The following is a 23,409-nucleotide window of genomic DNA, read 5'->3' as shown; positions in this document are numbered from 1 at the left end:
TATCTTTTGCTGGTGAGTGATAACTCAACCTATAAGACATCAAGACCACATTCCCAGGTTCCCTTGATGTTTAGGGTGGCCAAGGTAATGTGGAGAAAAGTGACACAGGCCACCTCCAGGCTGGGCCCATAAGACCTTTCACACCCTCTCTTCCTCCATCTACCATGTTGGACACATATGGTCAGTGGAGAATGCCAAAGCCCCAAGGGATGATGGAACCTCAAGACAGAAGGGGCCTGGGTCCATGAATGACTGTGTGGAGCAAAGCCTCCTGCCAACTCATGTTAGATTGTAGTTTGTTAGGCCATCAAGATTTGGGGCTGTTTGTCATTGCAGTCAGCCCACCCAGACAAGCCCAGTGGCATGTATCCTTGAGCTTATCTGGGGGCAGGGCCAGTTAGTCTAGGCAGAGGGGCTGCTGAAGGTTCCCTCTATGTAGGGGCAATTAAGTAAATGAAGTTCCTCACTCTGGGCCATCTCCTCCTTTCCTACTCCCTTCACCTTACTCAATGAATTACAGGGTCAGAAAAAGGATTCTGGGTCCGTGTGGCCGTGGCTTCTGGGTCAGGGGAGTAGATTCATTTGTTCTTGTCCATCTGGCCCCAGCTTTCCCCACTTGTCTGCCTTTTTCTCTGGAGGAAAGGTGGGGAGCTGGGGAGGAGGTGTTATGACAGAGCCCACACTGCCCCTTCACAGAATTAAAGCTCTTGTGGGTAAGGAGGAAAAGTACCAAATTTCACACATTCGAAAATCAAATGAAAAAGAAGTGTCACATGAGGCCTTCTCACTGTCGCCTTTCATCACCTCCGGCACGATTGAGAAACCCACTGAGACCAAAATGAGAAATGAAACCAATGTTAACCCTTGTCTGAAATAAAAGGTTTCCTCAGACTAACACGTTGACTGGCCCAAGCAGCCTCCTTCCCAGAAACTGTCCCAGCTGTTCCCCTCATTGCCCCTCAGACCTTCATAGGGAGGAAAAGAGGCCAGCCAGGCACCCGAATTTTCTCTGAAAAGAATGGCCCTGGAGCCAGGAGTGGGGAAGCTGCTGCTGGCTTTCAGGGACAAGGATTAGCACCAGCGCTGAGTAAAGATCACTGTAAAGCTGCCTCAGAGTCCCCCAGGCAAGGAAGGAGGAGCTCTAGGGTAGGCAGGATCCCAGGCAACAGGCCGACCCTTGTCTCTGAGCCTTCTGGGTCTCCCTTTCACTCACCACACTCAGGCTAGACAAAATTACCTCCCCTGGTTCCACATAAAGGAAATTTGATAACCCACTCATTCCCCTCTCCCAAATAAAAGAAAACAAACAAAAAATGGAAAATCTGAATGTTTCTGGGTCAACTCCTCTTAACAGCCAGCACCACCATGCCTTTGTTTTCTGAGTGTGGGCTCAGTGGTCATCTCCAGCTACCTTGGACCTTACGAGTCACATCCAGAATCCAGCTGGAGGGGCAGCCACGTAGGACTGAGCCTGCAGATGTCTCCTACCCCTCCATAGGCTCACAGCCCAAAAGATTTCATTCCCGCCCCAGGTCATTTCTCTCAGTCCCATGGGACTTGTGATGTGGCAACACATCAGAATTTAAAGCTGGCGTATAGTTGAGGGAAGCTCGGAATTTCCCTCTGTTGCTCTGGTCTGACCTCTAGACCTGGCCTCAGGTGGACTTGCAGCTTTGCCCAGCAGGTGTCATTTTCCAAGGAACCAGTTGCAAAACCAGCTTGAGTTACTTCCTTCTCCGTTCTGAAAGCCGTCGCCTCCAATGCACTTGGTGATGCTCTGGTTTCTGGCTCATTTGCCAAACGGGATAGCAAACAAAGCTGATGAGCCTACCCAGTACCTAATAGCTCAGATGTCTAATCCCCCACCTTTCAGGCCCTCTCAGGGGGGCTCCTAAGGGAAGTGGGCTCACAAAATTAATTCCAAGCATGGCAGTTTTGTGATATGAAAATGCACAGTTTTCTGATGATGCCAGAGAACCTTAGGGCCCTGGAATGGGGAGACTCTGGCAGCTCCACTGTGGCTGGGGTCTTGGCTATGGTCAACATCAAGACTGAGACTCCAGATCTTGTGGATGCAAGTCTAGAACAAGGAGTGGGGCTCCATCACCAAGTTACCTTGCCAGGTCAAGGACATGAAGATCAGATCCCTGAAGGTCTATCTCTTCTCTCTGCCCATCAAGGAGTTGGAGGTCACTGACTTTCTCCTGGGGGTGCCCCTCAAGGACAATGTTCTAAAGCTCATGTTTGTGAAAAAGCAGCCCGAGGCTGGCTGGTGGATCAGGTTCAAAGTGATTGTCACCATAAGGTACTGCAACGATAATGTCAGTCTGGGAGTTGAGTGGCCCAAGGAGTTACTCATTGCTGTCTGCAGGACCATCATCCTGCCATGCTCTCCATCAGCCTGGTGTAGGGTGACTACCAGGGGACAAGATCAGCAAACCCCACACAGTGCTCTGCATGGTGACACAGTGCTGCCAGCTCTGTGCCTTTGATGCCACATCCAAGACTTATAGAGCTAACTTCGGGAAAGAGACTGTTCCCCAAGTCTCCCTATGGTGAATACAATGGCCTACATCATAGCATCCAGGAATGGCCACCACATGGTGCCTTTACATGGGAACAATCAGTGAACAAACCTGAAAGCAAGCCAACAAACAAAGACCCACAAACACACAGTAAGGGAAATAACTGTGGGGTAGGCTCTCTCGCAGGCTCCTGCCATTGCCTGGTTTAGGGTAAAGGCCCTGGTCAGGGTGTTGGAAAACCTGAGTTCTCATCCTGGTCTTCTGCTATTCTCCTTTGTCCCCTAAGGCAGAGCACCTTAACTTTCTGAGTCTCAGTTTTCTCATCTGTATGAACATCCCTTCTAGTGTCCTACTTACACAATTGTTGTGAAAATCAAATGTGATAATGTGCATAAAAGAACATAGGAAATTGCAAAATGCCATCTAGATAGAAGGAAATCAGGGTCATGCCCACAACATTCATGCACCTCCATGGTGATATGTGTCCTGTGCTGCAGCCACACCAAACACTTTCTCCTGGTTTAAGCTCTGCCCGCCTTTGTGCACCTCTGGCCTCAGCTCCTGCTGTCTCTCCTAGAATGCTCTGCTCCCTTATTTGCTTTGGTCAGATCCCATCCATCCTTCATGGCTCCACCTGAAATCTACTTTCTCCAAAGGCCTTCCTTGATCCTTCAAAAGAAAGTCAAGTCTCTCTCCTCTGTGTTCCCACCATGTCACTTCGTCTTTAGGGCAATGACCACTTTCTGCCTTACATGATGGCTGTTCATGTGTAGTTTATGTTCTCTGCTGTCTTGCCTGTCTGGGGGCAGGGTCCATGCCGTGGTGGTTCTTGCATCTCTCCTAAGGCTGCGTACAGAGCTGACAGTGCACAGGAGGCACGCAGCACCATTCCATTTTGTTGCAATGAATCGGAAAGGACCTCGAGAGGTGACCAATGCCTTCGGGGCCTGGAGGCAGAAGATGAGCAGTCAGGCTCCAGGGACCGGGTCTATAAACATTTTTTGACATAGAGGCCCAATTTCAAAGCCTAGTAATTTTAGATTATATTTGCATTTGGAGGCTTTTAAAGTACCAAAACTTTAGATTTATATCTTCATGAACAGATGTGGAAGGGAAAATCAATTCCTCATAGGAATGGCTTATTCGTTTTTATCTCAGTGCTGAATATTATGCACCAAGTGGCAAATTAATACATAAATTGACCAGAGACATATACACCACAGAATGGCACCCTGATGAGAATGGGGTGAGGAGTGGGCTGAGCTCCATGTGGCTGGCTGTGGCAGATGCTGCCCATTATGTGTCAGTCAAGTCAGAGTTTCCCAAAAAGATGTTGGAAGCAAAGGCAACTCTGAGTGTTAGAAGAACCCAGACTATTCCTCGAGAAGAAGGGCAACGCTCACACACGTCATTTAGGGGGACATGTGGTATGGCATGCAAGGCTGGTGCCATCTTGCCTTTCCGGGGCTGTTAGAAGGATGTCATGAGAAAAAGGCATGGCAGCCCCCTGGCCCTTTCCCACGTGTGCCCTCTGCTTCCCCCAGTGAGCACGTCCCTCCTCCAGGACAGGAGGAAGAGAAAGGAGAAACATTACAGATTGGTCCTGAGAGAGGTGCTGTCTGGGGCTGGTGGGGCCCCCCTGCTCTCGCCTGGCATGGCTCCCAGAGTCAGTGATGTGAGCAAATGAAGCGTGAGCACAACCTCCCTCCTCCCTCCTGCAGGCATCAGTCCCAGGAGCCCTAGGGCAGAGTGGAAAGGTGGGCATGAGGGGCAGGACAGGGCCTGACGAGAAGTCAACCTCTGGGCCAGCTGGCCCACAGCCAAGTGTTCCATGGGCAGAGGAGGGCCCTGAGGGGAATGCAGGATCCAGGGCCCACCAGGGAACTCCACAGTGGGCTGCTGGTGGCTGAGGACTGGTGTGTGGGCTTCCAAAGAAAGCAGACCAGGCAGAAAGGGCAAGTCTACTCTAAAAAATTCCATAAACATGGAAAAAAACTAAAAGTGACTGCTTTCCCCAAGAGAGGGGATGACACATAATAGACAAAGCTTCTGACGTAGTCTAGCTAAAAACCAAAGAGCTAGTTATCAGCTCTGGAGGGAGCGGGGTTGGGGAGAGAGAGAGGGACAGACACACACACTCACACAGGAGACACACAGAGACAGAAAGAGACAGAGGGAGACGGGGAGAGGGAGGAGGAGGGGAAAGAGCATTTTCTATTTGCCTCATTCAGGTTCTTATCATGAAGGGACACCAGATGTCCTTTAGGGGGACAATAGAGGAGGAACAATGGAAAGGAAAGGGTTTGCATAATCAGAAAGGACCACACGGAAACCACAAATGACAGATGGGTGTCCTTATCCCCCAGACACAGGTTGACATCCCCACTCACATGTCTGAGGAGGCTGAGGTTCCAGTGACAGAAACGCCCATGGATTTGTCATCTGGGAGATAGGGACAGAGCCCTCGCATTCATAGCCCCCCATCTTGAAGAAGCTGTGAAGATGCGGGGGAGTCAGAGGCTCAAGCATCAAATCCCTGCACCAGGTCAGGTGGGGATTTTGCCTGGAAATAGAGAGGAGGTGCTTTAATGAACCGGTCTCATCCTGGGTGAGAATGAGAGGAGAGGCAGCTCTGTCAGGAGAAACAGGGAGCTGCTGGCACAGCACATGTGTGAAGAGGAATTTCCACAATCCCTGAGGACGCCTGTTCAATCAAAGCAGCTTATAAAGAAACAACGGTAACACTGTCACCCTGTCACACCCCACATTCCCAAGAAGGGTGATCTTGCAAGTCCCGGAGGACTGGAATCAACTGTGAGCTCCTCCTCTCCAGTTTGTTTTTGGGGAGAATGGAGTGGGTTAGGGTAAACTTCTATAAGCCAAGAGCTTCTGTAAGGAATTGGTATTGATTCAGGGTAGACAGAACCGCTTCATTTCTTAAGCATTACTCCAAAGTATTTATGTTCATCTTAGAAGGTTGGATGTAAATCAAGACTTGAGTGTTCAAAACCTTGGTTCCCATCTGCAGTCAAAGCCAGATGCTGGAAGATAGAAACGACGGAGTTGACTAGTTTTTTTTCCACCTGCTGAAGACACAAAAGTAATTTTTCAAAGGCAAAATACAGCTCTATCCCTCAAAAGTTGTGAGGAAGTTCATGACTCTGAGAAAAACGGCGGTTAAGTAAATGGAGACTTTCAGGTTTCAGTTGTCTTTGCACTTGGAGGTCTCTTCAAAATATATCTGGTCACTGGGCTCAGCCTGGGGACTCCTTCAGCCAGGGACCCCCTCTTTCCCAGCCTCTCAGACAGGACAGAAACCACATGTCCCTCCGGTGTCTTGCCCACCATTTCAGACATTCTGGAAAGCTCTCTACATTTCAGGGATATGGAGTCCGTGTGCAGGTGTCAAAAACACTCTTGATTTAAGTTGTTAAGATCCTCTGAGGAAAGCATAAAGAGGAAGCAAGGAAAAGTATGTTCATGATTTGCTTTCAAATTAAAGGAGGTGGGGAAAGAAGATAAGAGTGTGGAGGAAGAAAGGCAGGACATGGACGCCTTCAGATCCCAGGCTGTCCTCCCCAGCTGCCGGAAGTGCTGGCTCACAGCTGCCTGGCCGCCTCAGTCCGGCCCCCATGCCCCCTCACCCCATGGGGCACATTCCTGCTCCATAACTCCAGGGGTGGCCGAGGCCTTTGCTGTGATTGCATCGCAGCCCAACCTCTCCCTCTGCCCTGTCCTGCCTCCTTCACTCCCCCGAGAGTGATGCTCCTAAAAACTGTTTCCAGGAAACCTCCTCTATGTAGATCTCCATCTCAGAGGCTTTTTCCAGAGAACCTCACCTAAGACAGAGAGGGTAGAGGGAGGGGACAAAGCTTTTAGTGTTTTTAATGAGTAGATAATTTTTTGTCAAATACAGAAAAGGCACATAAGCCAAAGTGTTTGTCATAGCCCTGGAAAACCCTTGGTATCTGCATTCATTCAATATTAGTGCATACTTCTGGATTTATGCTATATATCCCAACTATACCTAGAGTGTTGTCATGTGGCATCTTTTTATGTCTAAAGTAGGATTATTTTTCTAAAACCGTTAAAAAAGACAGCATTGGAGATTCTATTAGATACCCTGGATTAAGTCACTGAGTTACTTTAACTATGATTTTTTTTTTTTTTTTTTTTTTTGGCATTTTAAGTGGAAACAATCTCCAAAGTTCCTTAAGTTTTTTTCTTCGTTTAGGATAGTGAATTATTTTTTACACTTTTGCTCCCATTTATCCCTTGCTGAATTGTGTTCTTGAAAATAACATTTTAGTTATTTTTTCTTCTTTTTCATGTGGACAAGGTAGCAGCCCTGCACGGGCCCTGTGTCTCAGGACTAAACCCCATGTCTTCTCACTTGGAGTTCAGGGCAAAATTCTCCAGCCATGCTCCTTCTGGTTACCATGCAATGGAGCTACTGGTATAGAGTCTTCAAGAAAGCCCAGAAAAAGCACGTTAAAATGAATCAACCAATTCTCTCCAAAATCCATGAATTTTAAATATATTTATTTGCATATCACACGAATGCTGATTTTTGCCTTATAATCTCTCTTCTATGCACATTTTTCTGTCCATTTAGGTAATGAAAGCTGTTCAAATTAACTAGTCAGAGAAACACAGATAATATTATTTTCTATACACAATTATGAATTTTAGTGGTTCATGCCTTTGGACTGTGGCTTTTTAAAAACCCAGTATTGTCTTACAAAGTACATCAGAAGCCCTAAGCCTATGTTCATCCCAGCTCTGTCACTCACTAGCTGTGAAAACTTGGGCAAGTTGTTTAGTTTCTCTGTGCCTCAGTTTCCTATTCTGTGAAACGGAGATAATATCAGTATTAATTTCATGGGGTTGGTGCAAGGATTACATAAATTAATTCCCATCAAGTGCTTAGACCAATGCCTGGCAAATAGGTACACTACATTATGACTAACTCACGGACCTCACTGGAAGCAATGGTGAGCACACAGATATTTAAGTCTCTCTTCAGAGACCCTGGCAGCTATTTATAAGCACAGGGCTAGCAAAATAGCTCTTTTCCCCAAATTTTAATGATACGGGAAACATCCAGCTAGACTCCCCAGTCTATAAACTGCCTTATCTTTAGACCCTTTCTGACTATTCTTCATCTAGGCTCAGTTCCTGAGTCCCCAAATTTTACCTCCATACCATCTTTCAAATGCCTTACTTTGCTTCCATTCTAACTGTCATCTCTGTAGTTCCAACACTCATTTTCTTGATTTTGGTCTAGAAGCCTTCTTGCTGACCTACTCACTTCCATTCCTTTAGCAGTCCAGAACCACCAGTGACTCCCTACTGTCCTTCGTGGCACTCTAGACCCTCCCAACACGGCTCGCACCTGGTGTTCCCTCCTTCCCCATCATTTGCCTACATTTACCAGTCAAATTGGGGTTACTTGCTGTCCATTCATTCTGTCATTCAGTCAACACTTCCTAGGGTGCTCAAAAGCCAGATTCTGCTTTCCAAAAGTTCACGATAGAATGGGGAGATAGACGCATGTAATTAACTCCTTGCATTAAAATTCTAGGATTGCAACCCAGATTACTAAACACAGTTGCAACCAAAATGCAGAAAGCGCAATGAATCTTGCCTGGGGGAGGAGCAAGGGGTCGTAGAAATCCTCAAGGAAGGTGAAGAAAGGATCAGGTGCTATGGGAAGAGCTTTTCTTTAAAGCTTTATTGATGTATAATTGAAGTGCAATAAACTGCATACATTTAAAGTGTACAAGTTGATAAGTTTTGACACTCATAAAACTATGACCACTATCAAGAAAATGAACATATCTGTTCCTCACCTTCCAACATTTTCTCCTGCCCCTTTGTAACCTCTTTCTCCTGCTCCCTTCCTTCCCAGTCAAGCTCTGATCTGCTTTCTGTCACTTTTGGTTAATTTGCATTTTCTAGAATTTTACATAAGCAAAATTATACATTATGTACTCCGTTTTTGGTCTGACTTCTTTCACTCAGCATAATTGAGATTCATCCAGCTTTAGTGTGCATCATCAATAGTTTGTTCCTTTTTCTTGCAGAGCAGTATTCAATTGCAGGTATATACCATATTTTTTTCATTCATTTACCTGTTGATGGGCATTTGTATTGTTTCCAATTGTTGACTATTCCCATAAAGCTTCTATGAGCACTGGAATGTATGTATGTCTTTGTATGGACATACACTTTCATTTCTCTAGGGTAATACCTGACAGCGAAATGTCTGGGTCATATGGTAACTACATGTTTTACTCTTAAGAAACTACCCAACCACTGTTTTCCAAAATGGTTGTACTATTTGACAGTGCCTCCACAGCCATGTATGAAACTTCCAGTTGTTCCACACAAGAGGGTTTTCTTTGATAAGGTAATCAAAGGATGGTGAAAATGTGTGTGATTTTTTCAGAGAACATCAAGAACATCAGAGAGTCAGAGTAGCAGAAGCAATTGAGCAGGTTGAGAGGTGGGATGGGTGATAAAGCAGAAATTTTGTTTGAGGCCAGCTCCTAGAGGGCTTGGGTATTTGCAGAGTACATTCCAGGCAATGGAAACTCATCGAAGGCTCCATCTTCTGTCTCTGGACGTTCCATGAGGTTTCCCACCTTTAGACTGTTCTCTCCCTCATGCTGCTCCCTTCCTTTGAACATACCCATCTACTGTGTTGGTAATATCTATGAAAAGTTGAAGACCCAATCGAAATTCTACCTTGTCTTCAAGTTCATCCTCAACCCTGAGTTTCCTTCACCATTCCTTCGAACTTCACCCATGGCCCTGAGTCACCTTGCACCTCCAATTACGGTGAGTCCCCTATTCATCTGAGGTCTCTGGTGGCAGAGATGGTGGCTCGTTCATGCAACATCATCCACAAAACCAATCCCTTTAGGAAGATATATCTCTCTACACGTTCTTTTGGTCTTATTTTTATGCAAAGTCCAAAGTAAAGGAACATTTTGAATCAAGGAAGGTATAAATCTCATTGCTCATTTTGCCAAGAGCAAAATGAGAAGATGTGGACTGATTCCAAGGAAGAAGAACAATCACTTTGCTTCTCTCCCAGCTTCATTGGTTTAATCATTTCGTCCTCTATCCTTTGCTCTTTTATGCGCACCAGGTCTCCCTGACTCAAGGGGGGCAAATTATGTAATTAGTGAAAGAGCAACAATTTTGCAGAGAAAATGGTTATGTGCTTATGGAATTTCAATTAATGTCAATTAAAATGTCCAAGGAAACCATTTACTGGGCCTAGAGAAAGAAAGCAGAACTGGACCCTGGCAGAACTAGGGACAGCCAAGAAGCATTGACCAGAAAGAAGACCATTTTGAAGCTCTGCCCGGGTGCCTGGTGCCCATCCTTGATGGACCTTAATGCCCATCTCTCTCTCTCTCTCTCTTCTATGTTGACACAGTGCAAAGTAACCAGCAACAGCAGAGAGTTCCCAGGAAATAACACATGTGTGACTTTAACTGATCTGATCAATGATCTTTGCCAGATTTACATCTTCTTCACCTCTTTTCCCAGTTTTCCATGAGCTTTCAAGTCACTAGAGAACACTGAACATAACTGTTATTCTTGGAAAACCTATCATGATATCCAGGCATTTCGACTATGCATTTGCCTTCAGTTGTTTTAGCAGCAGGACAGGGCTATCAATAAAACATGTGTGTCTGATTTAGGAACATGCAGCATGGTTTGCTATAATGTCATGGTGCTTAACTTTCTGTGTCTACCCAGACTGACAGGTGCTTCCAAATTCTACCTTCAGTTCAGGAGGACATTCTTTCTCGAGAATGCCATCCTTACTTTAGTGTATGTATTGGCCAAGGAAAGTGCTGAAACACTGGGGCCAGGGGCTTGGCTACTTTATTTTTAAAACTGCATTTACTTTTTTTACAGTTCTATGGTTTTGACATTGAATCAATATCAGGAAAATACCAGAGGCCACTGCTTCAATTTGCATTTCATAATGTGTTTTCTACTGTTTGAAAGTACACTAGACTGTGGCAGAGTTTTCTCTGGGGTATTTTCTGTAAAGCTTACCTGGGCTATTGCTTGGTTGCCTGGCTTTGTTTGTCATCAGCATCTCTGATCAAGGTGGCAGAAGGATGAGAGGGAAACAAGGCAACTTGAAACATTCCCTCCTTCAGAATAGACCGAAGGAATGAAGCTCATTCATTTAGCTGCGGGCAGGCGCAAGGATTCTGATGGGAAGACTGGTGAAGACACTTCTTCACTGTCCTGAAGCCGCATGAGCATTCAGTATAGGACCCCATCTGTTTTGTTAAATTGACAATTTCCTTTAGCAGGAAATCAAGGTTCAAACTGAGTTTTAGACTAGCTACGGAATAAGAAATAGCTTCACTTTTTAAAGACTTTGCTTTTTAAGACATTCAGCATGTAACCTAATTTCATTTGATAGGGTTTGTTTTTCCCTTCTCCATTTGCTGCCTAGAAATGTGTTTCATTATCTCCTGCAGAATCGGAGTTGGGAGGGAGAGCGGGAGAGTCTAAGCTCTCTGGGCCTCAAAAGCAGTAAAAATTAAAATAAAACAACATAAAATAAAATTAAAATCCATCACAAGAACGGCCATCCCAGTGGATTTTCTGTCTTAAACACTTCATACTGAACAGCTGTACTACTAAGGAGTACTGGCTGGATCTCTTCAGTTTCCATTTCCAAAGCAAAGAGAGAATACCAAACTCAAAAGAACAAAAGATAACACGTGAACACAAACAGAGACATGGCTAGATTGTATTCAAGGGAAACTGGTACCTACTTGAGGGAAAAGTTTTCAACTACTAGGTTCTTTTTAGGATGTCACATACCAACACTTTCAACATTTTTAAAATGCAGAGCTTCCAAAGTATTCTAACATCCAGACAGGGTTTTATCTTTAAAAAGTAATCGAAATGAAATATGATTTCCCAGAATAAAAAACATTCATTTAGAGGGATCTTTTTGAACATTGATATGTGAGGAAAACACACACACACATCAGCAATTTGAGAACATCAACTTTTTAATTTAGAAAGGGTAATTAAGTAATTATTGGGGAGAAAAGACACGCACATCACTGAGTCCCTCAATAGCACAGGCTGTCTATGTGGCTTCTGGTGCCCTCAGCAGATGGAAATGAACTTACTTGATGTCACACAAAAGGGCCACTCCTCTCAGGATCCAGTGATCCGGGGACAACACTGTTCGCAAATATACCACAGTGATGAAGGTCAAATCAGTTCGCCTGGGTTTCTTGTAAACAGGACACACATACAGCTTGGGGTCCTTGGGTGCCGTGGAGTTAATGGCAAAGATGTGGAGCACGGGTAACTGCGCGAAGAGTACCTTGGGGGTGGATTCCGTGAGCTTCCCATTCCGTCTGTCCCAGGCTGCTCCATCCATATACAGCCCATAAATATACACACCTTCCTGGAAGAGTCAAGCATAAGGTAATAGGATTTATTTTTTAAACTAGGTGCTGCAAAATTAGTGTCATAAAGGCTGTCAGTTTGGAAATAAAACACACACCAGTCTTAAAACACTACCAGAGGGAGGAAGGCACCGTCGGCATATTGCATTCGTGAAATACTAAGCCCAGTTTTCTCCTGCAGCCTGTGTTGAGGCTATGAGTGCTATAGAAATGTTCATGTTTGTTATTAGTTATTTAAGTGTGGGGGTGGCCTCCCTGAGCAACAGGCTTAGCCAGTAGCACCAGATCACCTCTACATGGAGGTGAAAGTCTCTGAGAGGTCTGGTTTGAGTTGGTGGAAGGTGGGAGCATGGAACAGGATCTGGAGCTGCTGTCAGGTAGGATCTCAGCCTGCCACTGGCCAAGCCAACCTGTGTCTCAACTTCATCTCAGCCACAGGATGAAGTGAGGTTTCCACAGCCAGGCCCAGCTAGTGGGAGAGTCAGAGCACCCCCAGAGGTCAGGCATGGTAGAGCCAGGGGAAGCATGGCAGCGGCGGCGTCTAGCCACCCTCCGCAGTGTCTCTCCCATACAATAGGCCCTGCCCTGGGGGTCCTCATCATTAAATCAGGGAGATAAGATGCATAGGTGCAGACATTTTTTTTTAAGACGAGTTGAATAGCAGCACACACTTGTTACTGGGAGTGCCCGGAGAACTGCTCTGGGGGTGACGGCAGTGACTTCTGAGGCAAGGTCCCTGTGGCTGGAGTGCTCAGGGGCCTCTGTAGAGGGGATGGCCTTGATGGACCTTGATGGCCTTGCAGCAGGGGGCTGTGTTTGGAAAGACAAAGGCGAGAGCATAGGCAACATAGACAGGAGTAACACTGCAAAGAAAGGCAGGGCTGGCCGGAAGAGCCCCAGTATTTCCTTTACCAGAGGGCTAAATGGTTGTAAAAGAAGTTAGGGCTTGACCGTGGAAGGATCTGGGTGCTAAGCTGAAGAGTTTAAACTGGATCCTGTAGGCAGTGGGGAGCCACAGAACATGTATTCACTAAAAAAAGAAAGGGTGAAGGAGAATCACAGGGGAGGCTCCAACAATCATGCCAGCTCACCAAATAGATAAATGTAGAGGATGGTGACCATTTTTCCATCTCCAGTGAGGATCAGATCAGGGGAAGTAAATGCCGATTAGAATAAAAGACAGCAAGATTCATTGCAGAGTGTTTTCTGGAATCCCCCGTGTGGACTCACCATGTGAGGACCATATTTTTTGAACCAAAAACGGAGGCACATGGTTTGACAGTAAAACCATGGGCAGTCCCAGAAAATCAGGACTTACGGTTACCATCATTAACTCCGTGGGTGACAATGAACTACATGAATAATGGGACCACTTAAAAGCCATCGTATGGTAAATTGTATCCCTCTCCAGGGTGCTTTCAGCCTCAGAACTTTAAAAAGTCAGTGAGAAGGTGTGGCAGATAGAATAGTGTCACCCAAAACTTCATGTTCACCCAGAACCTTGGAATGTAATTATTTGGAAATAGGGACTTTGCACACATTGTTTAGATAAGGACATACTGAATTAAGGTAGGTTCTAAATCCAATGTGACTGGTAACTTTGTAAGAGGAGAGGACACAGAGATATATATACCTATGCAGATGAATGTGAGAAAGGAGGCGGAGATTGTAATGATGAAGGAAAGCCAAAGATCGTCAGTAACCACCAGAGGCTAAGAGAGAGGCTGAGAACAAGACTTTCCCTCGGGGCCTCCAGTAGAAACCAGTCCTACCCTGATTTGACTTCTGGCCTCCTAAACAGTGAGAGAACAGATCTCTGGTGTTTTAGCCACCCACTGTAATGATACTTCGTTGTGACAGCCTTGGAAAGGAACACAGATTTTGATTCCAGGAAGCAGGATGCTGCAGTAACAAATGCCTACAGATGTGGAAGGAATTCTGGAATTGCATAATGGGGAGAGGCTGGTGGAATTTTGAAACTGCCTAGAAGAGATTGTTGGTGGGAACCTGGAGGTTAAGGTGCTTCTGGTGAGGCCTCAGACAGGAATGAGGAAGATAATACTGGAAACTGAAGGAAAGGCGGCCCTCGTTATAAGGTGGCAGAGAACTTCGCTAGAACTTGGAAATCATCTGGTCCAGCCCCCTTACTTGACAAATGAGGGAATGAAAATCAGAGAAAGGGAAAGGAAGACTGATTTATTGAGATTCTACGTGGGGTCCAGCACCACACCTAAATGATCACATTTAAATCTTCACAACTACCTTTTTAAAAAATTTATTTATCTATTTATTTATTTGAGACGGAGTCTTGCCCTGTCACCCAGGCTGGAGTGCAATGGCAGGATCTCAGTTCACTGCAACCTCTGCCTCCTGTATTCAAGCGATCCTCCCACCTCAGCCTCGCAAGTAGCTGGGATTACAGGTGCCCAACACCACCCCAGGCTAAGTTTTGTATTTTTAGTAGAGACGGGTTTCACCATGTTGGCCAGGCTGGTCTTGAACTCCTGACCTCAAGTGATTCTCCTGCCTCTGCCTCCCAAAGTGCTGGGATTATAAGCGTGAGCCACCGTGCCTGGCCACAACTACCTTTAATAAGGTTGAATTATCACGCTCATTTTGCAGATGAAGATGTGAAGACTCAAAAAAGTTAAAGAATTTGCCCACATTCATTGAGTAGATCAGCGTCCAGGCAGTGAGGGCTCTTCCCCCAGCCATGTTCCTTTCCACTCGAAGCTCAAAGGGGACACCCTGGAACTGGCCCCTGGCTCCAACCTGCTAGTCCTCTTTGTCTCTGCTGCCTATAGTAGAATCTTGAGTGGCCCATAGCAGTAGCTGGATATGTGTAGAAAAGCCTTATTTATTTATTTATTGAGACAGGGTCTCACTCTGTCACCCAGGCTGGAGTCTGGTGGTGTGATCACTGCTTACTGCAGCCTCGACCTCCGGGGCTCAAGCAGTCCTCCCACCTCAGCCTCCCAAGTAGCTGGGACTACAGATGTGTGCCACCACGACTGGCTATTTTTTGTTTGTTTGTTTGTTTTTGGTAGAGACAGGGTCTCCATGTGTTGCCTAGGCTGGTCTTGAACTCCTGGACTGAAGCTATCTTCCTGCCTCAGCCTCCCAAGGTGCTAGGATTATAGGCATGAGCCACCGCACCTAGCCAAAAAGCCTTTTTAGCAAACACAAGTATAACTTCTAATTTTGTAGAAAGGTAGTCTGCGGAGTTCTAAGAGCTCATTAGACCTTGTCATTCATTAACCTTCCACTCCGGCAGATAGGGGAGGTCTTCTGGTTGTGGCAGAGGGAACCCCTGCAAAGCAAACGGACCTAATCAAGGCACTCATAGCTCAGTTTTAAGCAGAACTTGAAATTTCAGCTCTGTCTGCAGAACAGTCCTTGCTATTGCCCAGCGATGCCTACCCCAGGGGGTGACGTGATCTCCTCCTTGGTCTGTCTCAGAACTTCATTGTGGATGGTCACAGTGTCCAGTGCCCAGCCTTTGTGGGCACGGGTCACTTCTTGCCTCATTGCTGTGAGGAAGCCTTAAAGAAAAAAAGAAGAGATGTTGACTTCTTGTTGCAATCCATTTTAAAAACAAGAAGGAAGCCATGTTAAGTGTTACTTGCTTATCAATCTCCAAACTACACATCCAGCTCAAAAGGAGTTGAGGCCAAACCCCAGGGGAGACATTTCTCTCAGTGTTTCATTTCTGTGGGGACCGGCAATGAGCTAAATCTCGCCTGCTGACAGCAGGAAAGCAGTACCGTTTATACTTCAAACTGGCCCTTGGTTTGAAACTCTCCTGAGATTTCAGCTGCTCAAGTCTTAAAGGCTTGTAACCCAATTCTAGCTCACAGTCTCTATTTGAAAATATAATATCGAGGAATAAGATCAGAATGGTGAAATATTCTGAGAATAGCATCCCAATTAGACTTGAATCAAACCATTACTAAGCGTCTATTTGCTATAATGGAACAATTTCATTTAGTCTAGGGAAATAAGGCATAATGCCAAAATAGAAAACCTGACTTTCAATTTGACCAAACAAAGCAATCACCCTGGAAAGGAAAGCGACATGTTTTAATGTGCATAATACAGTGATTTTAAGACAATATGCAGTTCTGTACATTGTGGCTTTTCTTTAAAGTCAGTATTTGCAAACCATGCCATTCAATTCAATAAGATAAGCCTTTCTTGGAGAGTAACAATCAATGTTAGAAAAAAATACCCTAAACTTCAAACTGGACTTCAAAACCTTAAGAAAACATATTTATGACCTACATATTTTATTTTGGCCTCCATGTAAATATTAAAAATCATAAAGCTCTCCAATGAGTAAAATTTTATAATGTGCGCATTCCTGCTAATCCTAGATTAGTTAGCTCTGAGAACCAAACCAGCACATACCAATGTATGCACAAAACAATACAAAAATGATAACATTTTATCGGGTTAGACTGGGAGTTGGGGGAGGGGAGATTTGCAAGGCATACTTATAAGCATTGAGTCGAGATCCCTTGGAGTTGGAAGGAAAGAACAGGTCCTAGCCTGGCTTTACTGAGAGTCAAGTTCTCCCCATTATCAAATGAGACACTTGGAGAGGCACTCATATGGTCACGCTTTAATTCATCTGTCAAATCTTGCTGAAGTGGCCACCATGTACCAAGCCCTGTACTATGTGGGATGACCACAAAGATGAAGAGGCCATCCATGGGCCCCATATTCAAGGAGTTCAGTCCAGAGGGAGTGTGGGGGAGGCTGGACATTGATACAACGTTGTCATTATGAACAAAGGTGTGAACAAAGTTAACTACTCAGGAAGACAACTCAGGGAAAGCATCATTGAGAAGATGAAGTGGAAGGTGACTCTTGAGAGCTACATAGGAGTTTGCCAGATGGGGCAATTCCAGGTAAAGGAACAGCACACGCACACACACAGATGGCTGAGAGAGCGTAGAGTCAGTGGCAGCAGATAAGGTTAGAACGAAGATGGAGGAGTGATTTTTCAAGGTCAGAGTTTGGATTTAAGTCTGTGGATGGAGAGAAGCCACTGACAATTTAAATAATAACTCAAATGGTTTGGCTTTATTTGCATCTTGAAAAGTTTACTCAGAGCGCCCACTAAAATAGGATTTGGTGTGGTAAAGAAGGGCCCTTGCATTAACCCAAAAGAAGAGTTGACCAGTTGACCAAAGCAGCTGAGGGAAGGACTTTCATAGATTCTTATACAGCTACAGTTTCATGAAACCAAGAGTGCCTAGTAGGAGAGACCGGTTTTATGATACAAAATGTTAAGTATAGGAGGCAGGAAATTTAGTGCAAGTTTGCCTGGCAGCTATTGCTGGTCAATGCCTGTGCTCTATGTGGAGTCACTTAAGGGGATTTGATCAGCATGCAATTATGTTGACTTCCTTTTTTTTTATTATTTTAGAGACAGGGTCTTGCTAGGCTACTCAGGTTGGTCTCAAACTCTTGGGCTCAAGTGATCCTCCCACCTCAGCCTCTGGAGTAGCTGGGATTACAGATGCGAGCCGCTGTGCCAGGCAACTTCCATTTTAAACATTGAGGCTCCCATACTTTAGCAGTAAAACATTTGGTGTGTTTTCCAGTCAATGGTATATATGACTAAAATAATAAAATCCAATTCTCCATTCTAAGGCACTCCATGAAAATGTCATTTTCACCACTGAACATTCAGTGTGCACCCATGTATTAGACACTATATCCTAGTAGGGTTATGTGGACTTGGAATTAAATCAACCCTATTTTATGATATTTTAAGATTCATTACTATTCTATGAATCTACGAGGTCATAATGTACAAGACATGAATCCTGGTCTTAACCATCCATTTGCACAAGTTGCATAATGAAAATTTTCTATAACATTTAAAGTTCCAGCTAAACTGCAAATTTGACCTCACTCCTTGTGGGCACTCAAGAGAATGTCACAGGTGCCAGAGGAGGATAGAACTGGATTCTCACTTATTTAGCACATCTGCTTCAAAGACTTCAGCCATCATCAGAGCTCTGAAAAACTCTAGTGCAAATAAAGAGAGGCCATTTCTTGTCTTCTCCCTAATGGGGAGAGGTGCTGTCTCATGGGAATCATGTTGGCCAGCCGACTTCAGCCATAAGCCTCCTAATGCTTAGGAATGCCAGGAGGCGGACTCTAGAACACACTTATGTTACCTTGTACTATTAAGAAAGGAAAATGTTAAATATATTTGCAGCCTGAGAGTGCAGGATAGGAAACGTTAATGGGCCATTCCCATGTTCAGAGAACGTAGAGAAGATACATATCCTTTCAAGTCTCGATCGTTTTGTTTCTGCTTCCTAAAGAGAGCATGATCCTTGTGGCACTCAAAGGGTAGCAAATCCAATGAACTGTTCATTATTGAATTTAAAAAATGAATGGCCGTCTTTCTTGTAGACTGATAACAAGTCTAATGGAATGAAAAACTGGTTTTTTGAAGCCTGTATAATTTTTAAAGACTATTGATATATTTTTCTTTATAAGAGCTTGAAAGCAGTACTTTTGTTTTGGCACAATTTCGTTTTCGTTGTTGTTGTTTGTTTGTTTTTTAGACAGAGTCTGGCTCTGTCGCCCAGGCTGGAGTGCAGTGACGTGATCTCTGCTCACTGCAGGCTCTGCCTCCCGGGTTCATGCCATTCTCCTGCCTCAGCTTCCCGAGTACAGGCACCTGGGACTACGGGCACCTGCCACCTCACCCAACTAATTTTTTGTATTTTTAGTAGAGATGGGTTTCACCATGTTAGCCAGAATGGTCTCGATCTCCTGACCTCGTGATCCACCCGCCTTGGCCTCCCAAAGTGCTGGGATTACAGGCATGAGCCACTGCACCCGGCCGGCACAATTTGGTTTTAATAATTCCTAAACCAAATTTCAATCATCAGTGGTAGAAAAATGATTCTTATGTTCATATGTTTAACTCCAAAGGGAGAATCAAAAAGTTGGGGAAAATCTTCAACAATAGTAGCCTTCTATTCTTCATGAGATTAAACAGGTGATTTGATTATTTAAACATCTGAGTTACATGTGGTCTGAATTAGACGCTTTAAAAAAAAATTCTTCCCCCTCAAACCCATAAAGCATAACGAATTCTTCACACATTTGTCAAGCTTGTTCTTTTGAAAAAACTCACAAGTTTGAAACATGTATCTAAAATACAATTTATAAAATGCTTAATCTGCTGATTCCGGAGCCACAGTGCAGGGTGGGGTGGGGGTAGGCAGCTGCCCACTACGCCAGCAGAGCAAGACTGCAGGGATGTGGCCCTCCCTCCCAGGCCCTTCTGTTCAGACACCCAAGGGGAATATGTGCACCGCTGGGATCACACAACCAGAAAACAAGACCCCAGAGGCTTCTTGAGTCTCTGCTTACCAGAGAAGCTGGGTGCAGCCCTGCCAGTGCATCCCTGAGCAGGGCACCCCCAGATGGGACAAAGCAATGTATGGCTCGGCTGGGAAGGGCAGGGCAGGGCTGGGCAGGCAGGTAGGCTCTGGAAGGGGAGGATGGTAGCAGACAGGGTGTTGCCTCCTGCCTGCAGTTGGGGAGCACCCTGATTGAGTGGGCTGAGAAGGGTTGGTCACCAAGCCTGGACCACTCAGCTCCTTTGGTTATAGGCTGGTATCAGAGTAGTGGCTCATGGGAAGCAGTTAGCTGGAAAGTCTGAGGCTTGGCCCATGGAGTCAGGGAGGAGCTGGGGGAAGAGGACAGTATCGTGAAGGCAGATAAAAAGGTAGTAGCCTCAGGTTTCTGCATCCCCCTGGGGTTTGCCAACCCAAAGCCTGCTGCTTATTTTAAAAAGAGAAGGAAAAAAAAGTGCTTAATGAAAGTTATAGACAACTACCCCCCACTTACCCCCCACCCCAAAATCCAAATGGTTTTTTCATCTCTCCTTCGGCCTCCTCCCAATACAATACAGTTTCCTGTTTTCTTTCTTTTTAAAAATTCCCTTTTAAGCTAGGATTATACTTCGGAAACTCAGGTCTAAAGTAACACTTGGTATGTGTCCATTCCTATAATAGTAGCAATCCAACAGTTCAACACACTCATGGCCGTTGTTCGACTTGTGCAATCAGCTGGCTTAAAGAAAGCTGAAGAGTGCTTTAAATATCATTTCATACAAGGTCTTAGAAAAGGTGAAAGAAATAACTAATCAGGAAGATTGCTCTCCTCAAATTCATAAGGAGTTGGTTGGCATTTTGTAATGATTTATACTAAAAATAAGCAACATTTTCTTTTCTTTAATAAATGAACTGGTCCTTATGCAATAGGCCTTAGGCTGTGCAGTTATTTCCTGTCTAATCAGTTACTAAGCTTCCCAGTAGCATCTTTGAAGATGAGGAGAAATGATGTTCCTGCCACGAGTGTACGACAGGCAGTTTTTCCCCCAAATGAGAAGCAAATGTAGTTCATTGGTAAATTAAACAAAAGGTCAGAAATCATTAAATGAAGATAGGGTTGGTCAACCCAGTCGAATAAAAATGCAACAAGCACCTTTCCCAGTTCTTTGCTGTAAGGCAGGGACCTTAAACTGCTGAAAATCAGAGACACCCAGGAATCTTCTAAAACTCCCAATTCCCAAGTCACAGCTCAGATCAATAAAATCAGAATCTCTGGAGGTGGAACCCAGGTACCAGCTTTGTTTTACGGCAGGGCTTCTCAGACCTTAATGTCCATGGGAATCACCTGGGGAGGGGGATGTACTAAAAGTACACGTTCTGATTCAGTAGGTAGTTCAAGAGTGGGGCTTGAAATTCTGCATTTGAATCAAGCTTCCAGGTGATACAGATGCTGCTGGCTGGTGGACCAGATACTGGGGAGCAAAGGTCCAAGATTAAGGTTCTTCACTCATCAGAATGACCAAGGAAGTTTTTCAGAAAATTTATTGCCACCAACAGTGTGACAGCATTCCTATTTCTCTGCAGCCATTGTGAAAGACAGTGTGGCAATTCCTCAAGGATCTAGAACCAGAAATACCATTTGAGCCAGCAATCCCATTACTGGGCATATACCCAAAGGAATACAAATCATTCTGCTATAAAGACACAGGCACACGTATGTTTATTGCAGCACTATTTACAATAGCAAAGACATGGAATCAACCCATCAAGGATAGACTGGATAAAGAAAATGTGGCACATATACACCATGGAATACTATGCAGCCATAAAAAGGAATGAGATCATGTCCTTGGCAGGGACATGAATGAAGCTGGAAGCCATCATCCTCGGCAAACTAACACAGGAACAGAAAACCAAACACCACGTGTTCTCACTCACAAGTGAGAGTTGAACAATGAGAACACATGGACACAGGGAGGGGAACACACACACTGAGGCCTATTGGTGGGGGCAAGGGGAGGGAGAGCATTAAGACAAATAGCTGATGCATGTGGGGCTTAAAACCTAGATGACAGGTGCAGCAAACCACCATGACACACATATACTTATGTAACAAACCTGCACCTTCTGCACATGTATCCCAGAACTTACAGTAAAATAAAAAAGAAAAGAAAAGAAAATTGATTGTGTGGACCCTAGAGGGCTCATTCCTAGAGATTCTGATATACTTGTTCTGGGGCCCCAGGTAGTAGTAGGTGTTAAAAGCTCCCCAGGTGATTTTACTGTGGAGGCAGGTGTGAGAACCACTGCCCTGTAAAAAGTTCTACAGACAAGTCATTGACAGTCATTGATCCACAGTTGTTTTAAGAACAAGTCTGACAAGTGGGAAGAGTACAGGCACAATATTAAGAAGACTGTCAGTAGTAAAAGCTGACTCTTTCCAGGGCCCCTCGAGACACACACCTTCTCTGAAATGACTAATCCAAGACATAATTGGCTCCAGTAAAACTTCAGTATAAACGGGAGAGTTGGGACTACCCGTCTTAGCAAGGCTGGGATGAGCTAATACCACCATGTCCCACATTTAAAAATGTAATTCCTGCCCTGAACTATCTTTTCCTTGAGCTAATTTATGCTTCCTTTCCCTTTAACCAACTTCCCACTTCTCCCCTCTCTCCCAAACCTTTCCACTGTTCCCTCTGTTGACAAACTCTCATATTTTCCACCTTTTCACAGAACGTTCTTTCCACCTTCCGCCAGATTGCCCTGGCTCAACCCTAAAGACCTTGCCCTTCCCAACTGTTCCTCCACCCTTTATGGGAAATTCTGCTGCATTGACAACCACAGCCTCTGGCCACATGTCCCTCCTCTCACTGTCCTTGCCATATACCCATCTGCTGCCACCCATTAAGCACTCTGACAACACCTGGGTCTCTCCAGCACCCCATTCAGCATCTGACCTCTCAGACCCTTGGCCTCACCATGTTTTATGACTTTCTCCTCAACTCCACCCCTTTTCTTCACTTCCTTCCCTGCTTACTTCAGATCAATCATTTTCAGCTCTTGCCTGGCAAAACCACAATCCCAGATGAATCCAAATGTCCCCACCTCTCACATCTATACCAGGCTGCTGAATGAAACTAGAAACCATCGCACAGCCACCATCACCACAGTTCACAATCAAGAGCCTCAACAGAATTCTCAAGGCCACTTATTAGTCCTTCCCTGTCCCCCTCATCTGCCCTCTTTCTCAAACTTCTGCCACTCTTTTAAAACCTCTCCACCATGTACCCTAGAACTTAAAGTATAATTTAAAAAAATAATAATAATAATATAAAAAAATATCAAATTTTCACCAAATTTGAAAAGATACCACTTTTTCAAATTTTCACTTTGAAAAAGTATCAAAATTTACAGATCATCAAAAAGTAGAGTACAGGAGAAAAAAGTTGCACATGCTGGAGCCAGATGACCTGGTCCATCCTCGATCTGCTCCATAAGTCCTTGGACAAACTACTTAATGGAATGCTGCTGTTTCTTAACTATAAAGCACGGTTGATAGTAACACCAGGGTTTGTTATGTAAAGCATTCAGAACAGTGACTAACAATTCTCTTTACATACTAATTATTAATTATTAACTATAATTATTATCCAGGTTTTGGGTTAAAGAGACTTCAGTACATCAAGGAGCCTCTAAGTGGATGCTCCAAGTTGGGTTTTTGTAGTGAGCATGCTACAAAAATACAAAATTACCCTTACGTGGTAAGTAGGCCTATGGTTACTATTCTCTATTCATATCCAATTACACATTCCTAAAGTTTTGCTTGATGTCTCCAGTTTTTTTTTTTATCTTCTGCTCAGCTTCCACTAGTTCTCTACCATTTCCCACAAGCTGAGACTCTTGTTGATTCCCCTTCATGTCAGACAGTGAATCTGGGGTTTGACACCTGCAACCCCACTGCATAACTCACCCAAATGACATTTATCAGGCTACAGTACCACAAAGAGACCTATCAAATCATATTCTTGAGAGTAGAAATAC

General features: G+C 44.6%; 1 protein-coding gene across 3 annotated transcripts in view; it reads right to left on the bottom strand.

The window, feature by feature from the left end:
* Positions 1-11,573: 11,573 nt before the first annotated feature.
* The window catches only part of DNAH8 (dynein axonemal heavy chain 8), a 332,681-nt gene continuing 320,845 nt past the window's right edge, over positions 11,574-23,409 (bottom strand). For all 3 annotated transcript variants that reach the window (XM_010389720.2, XM_030929346.1, XM_010389721.2), the window contains 2 exons: positions 15,416-15,537; positions 11,574-11,994 (listed from right to left, as the gene is read on the bottom strand). In XM_010389720.2, the coding sequence (XP_010388022.2) occupies positions 11,707-11,994; positions 15,416-15,537 (410 nt within the window). In that variant the 3' untranslated portion in view covers positions 11,574-11,706. The remainder of the gene's footprint in view (positions 11,995-15,415; positions 15,538-23,409) is intronic.

Source organism: Rhinopithecus roxellana, chromosome 4 (assembly GCF_007565055.1).
Source record: "Rhinopithecus roxellana isolate Shanxi Qingling chromosome 4, ASM756505v1, whole genome shotgun sequence".
Classification (NCBI taxonomy): domain Eukaryota; kingdom Metazoa; phylum Chordata; class Mammalia; order Primates; family Cercopithecidae; genus Rhinopithecus; species Rhinopithecus roxellana.
Note: the sequence above shows the minus strand (reverse complement) of the source record. Positions and strands in the feature narration are given on the sequence as shown.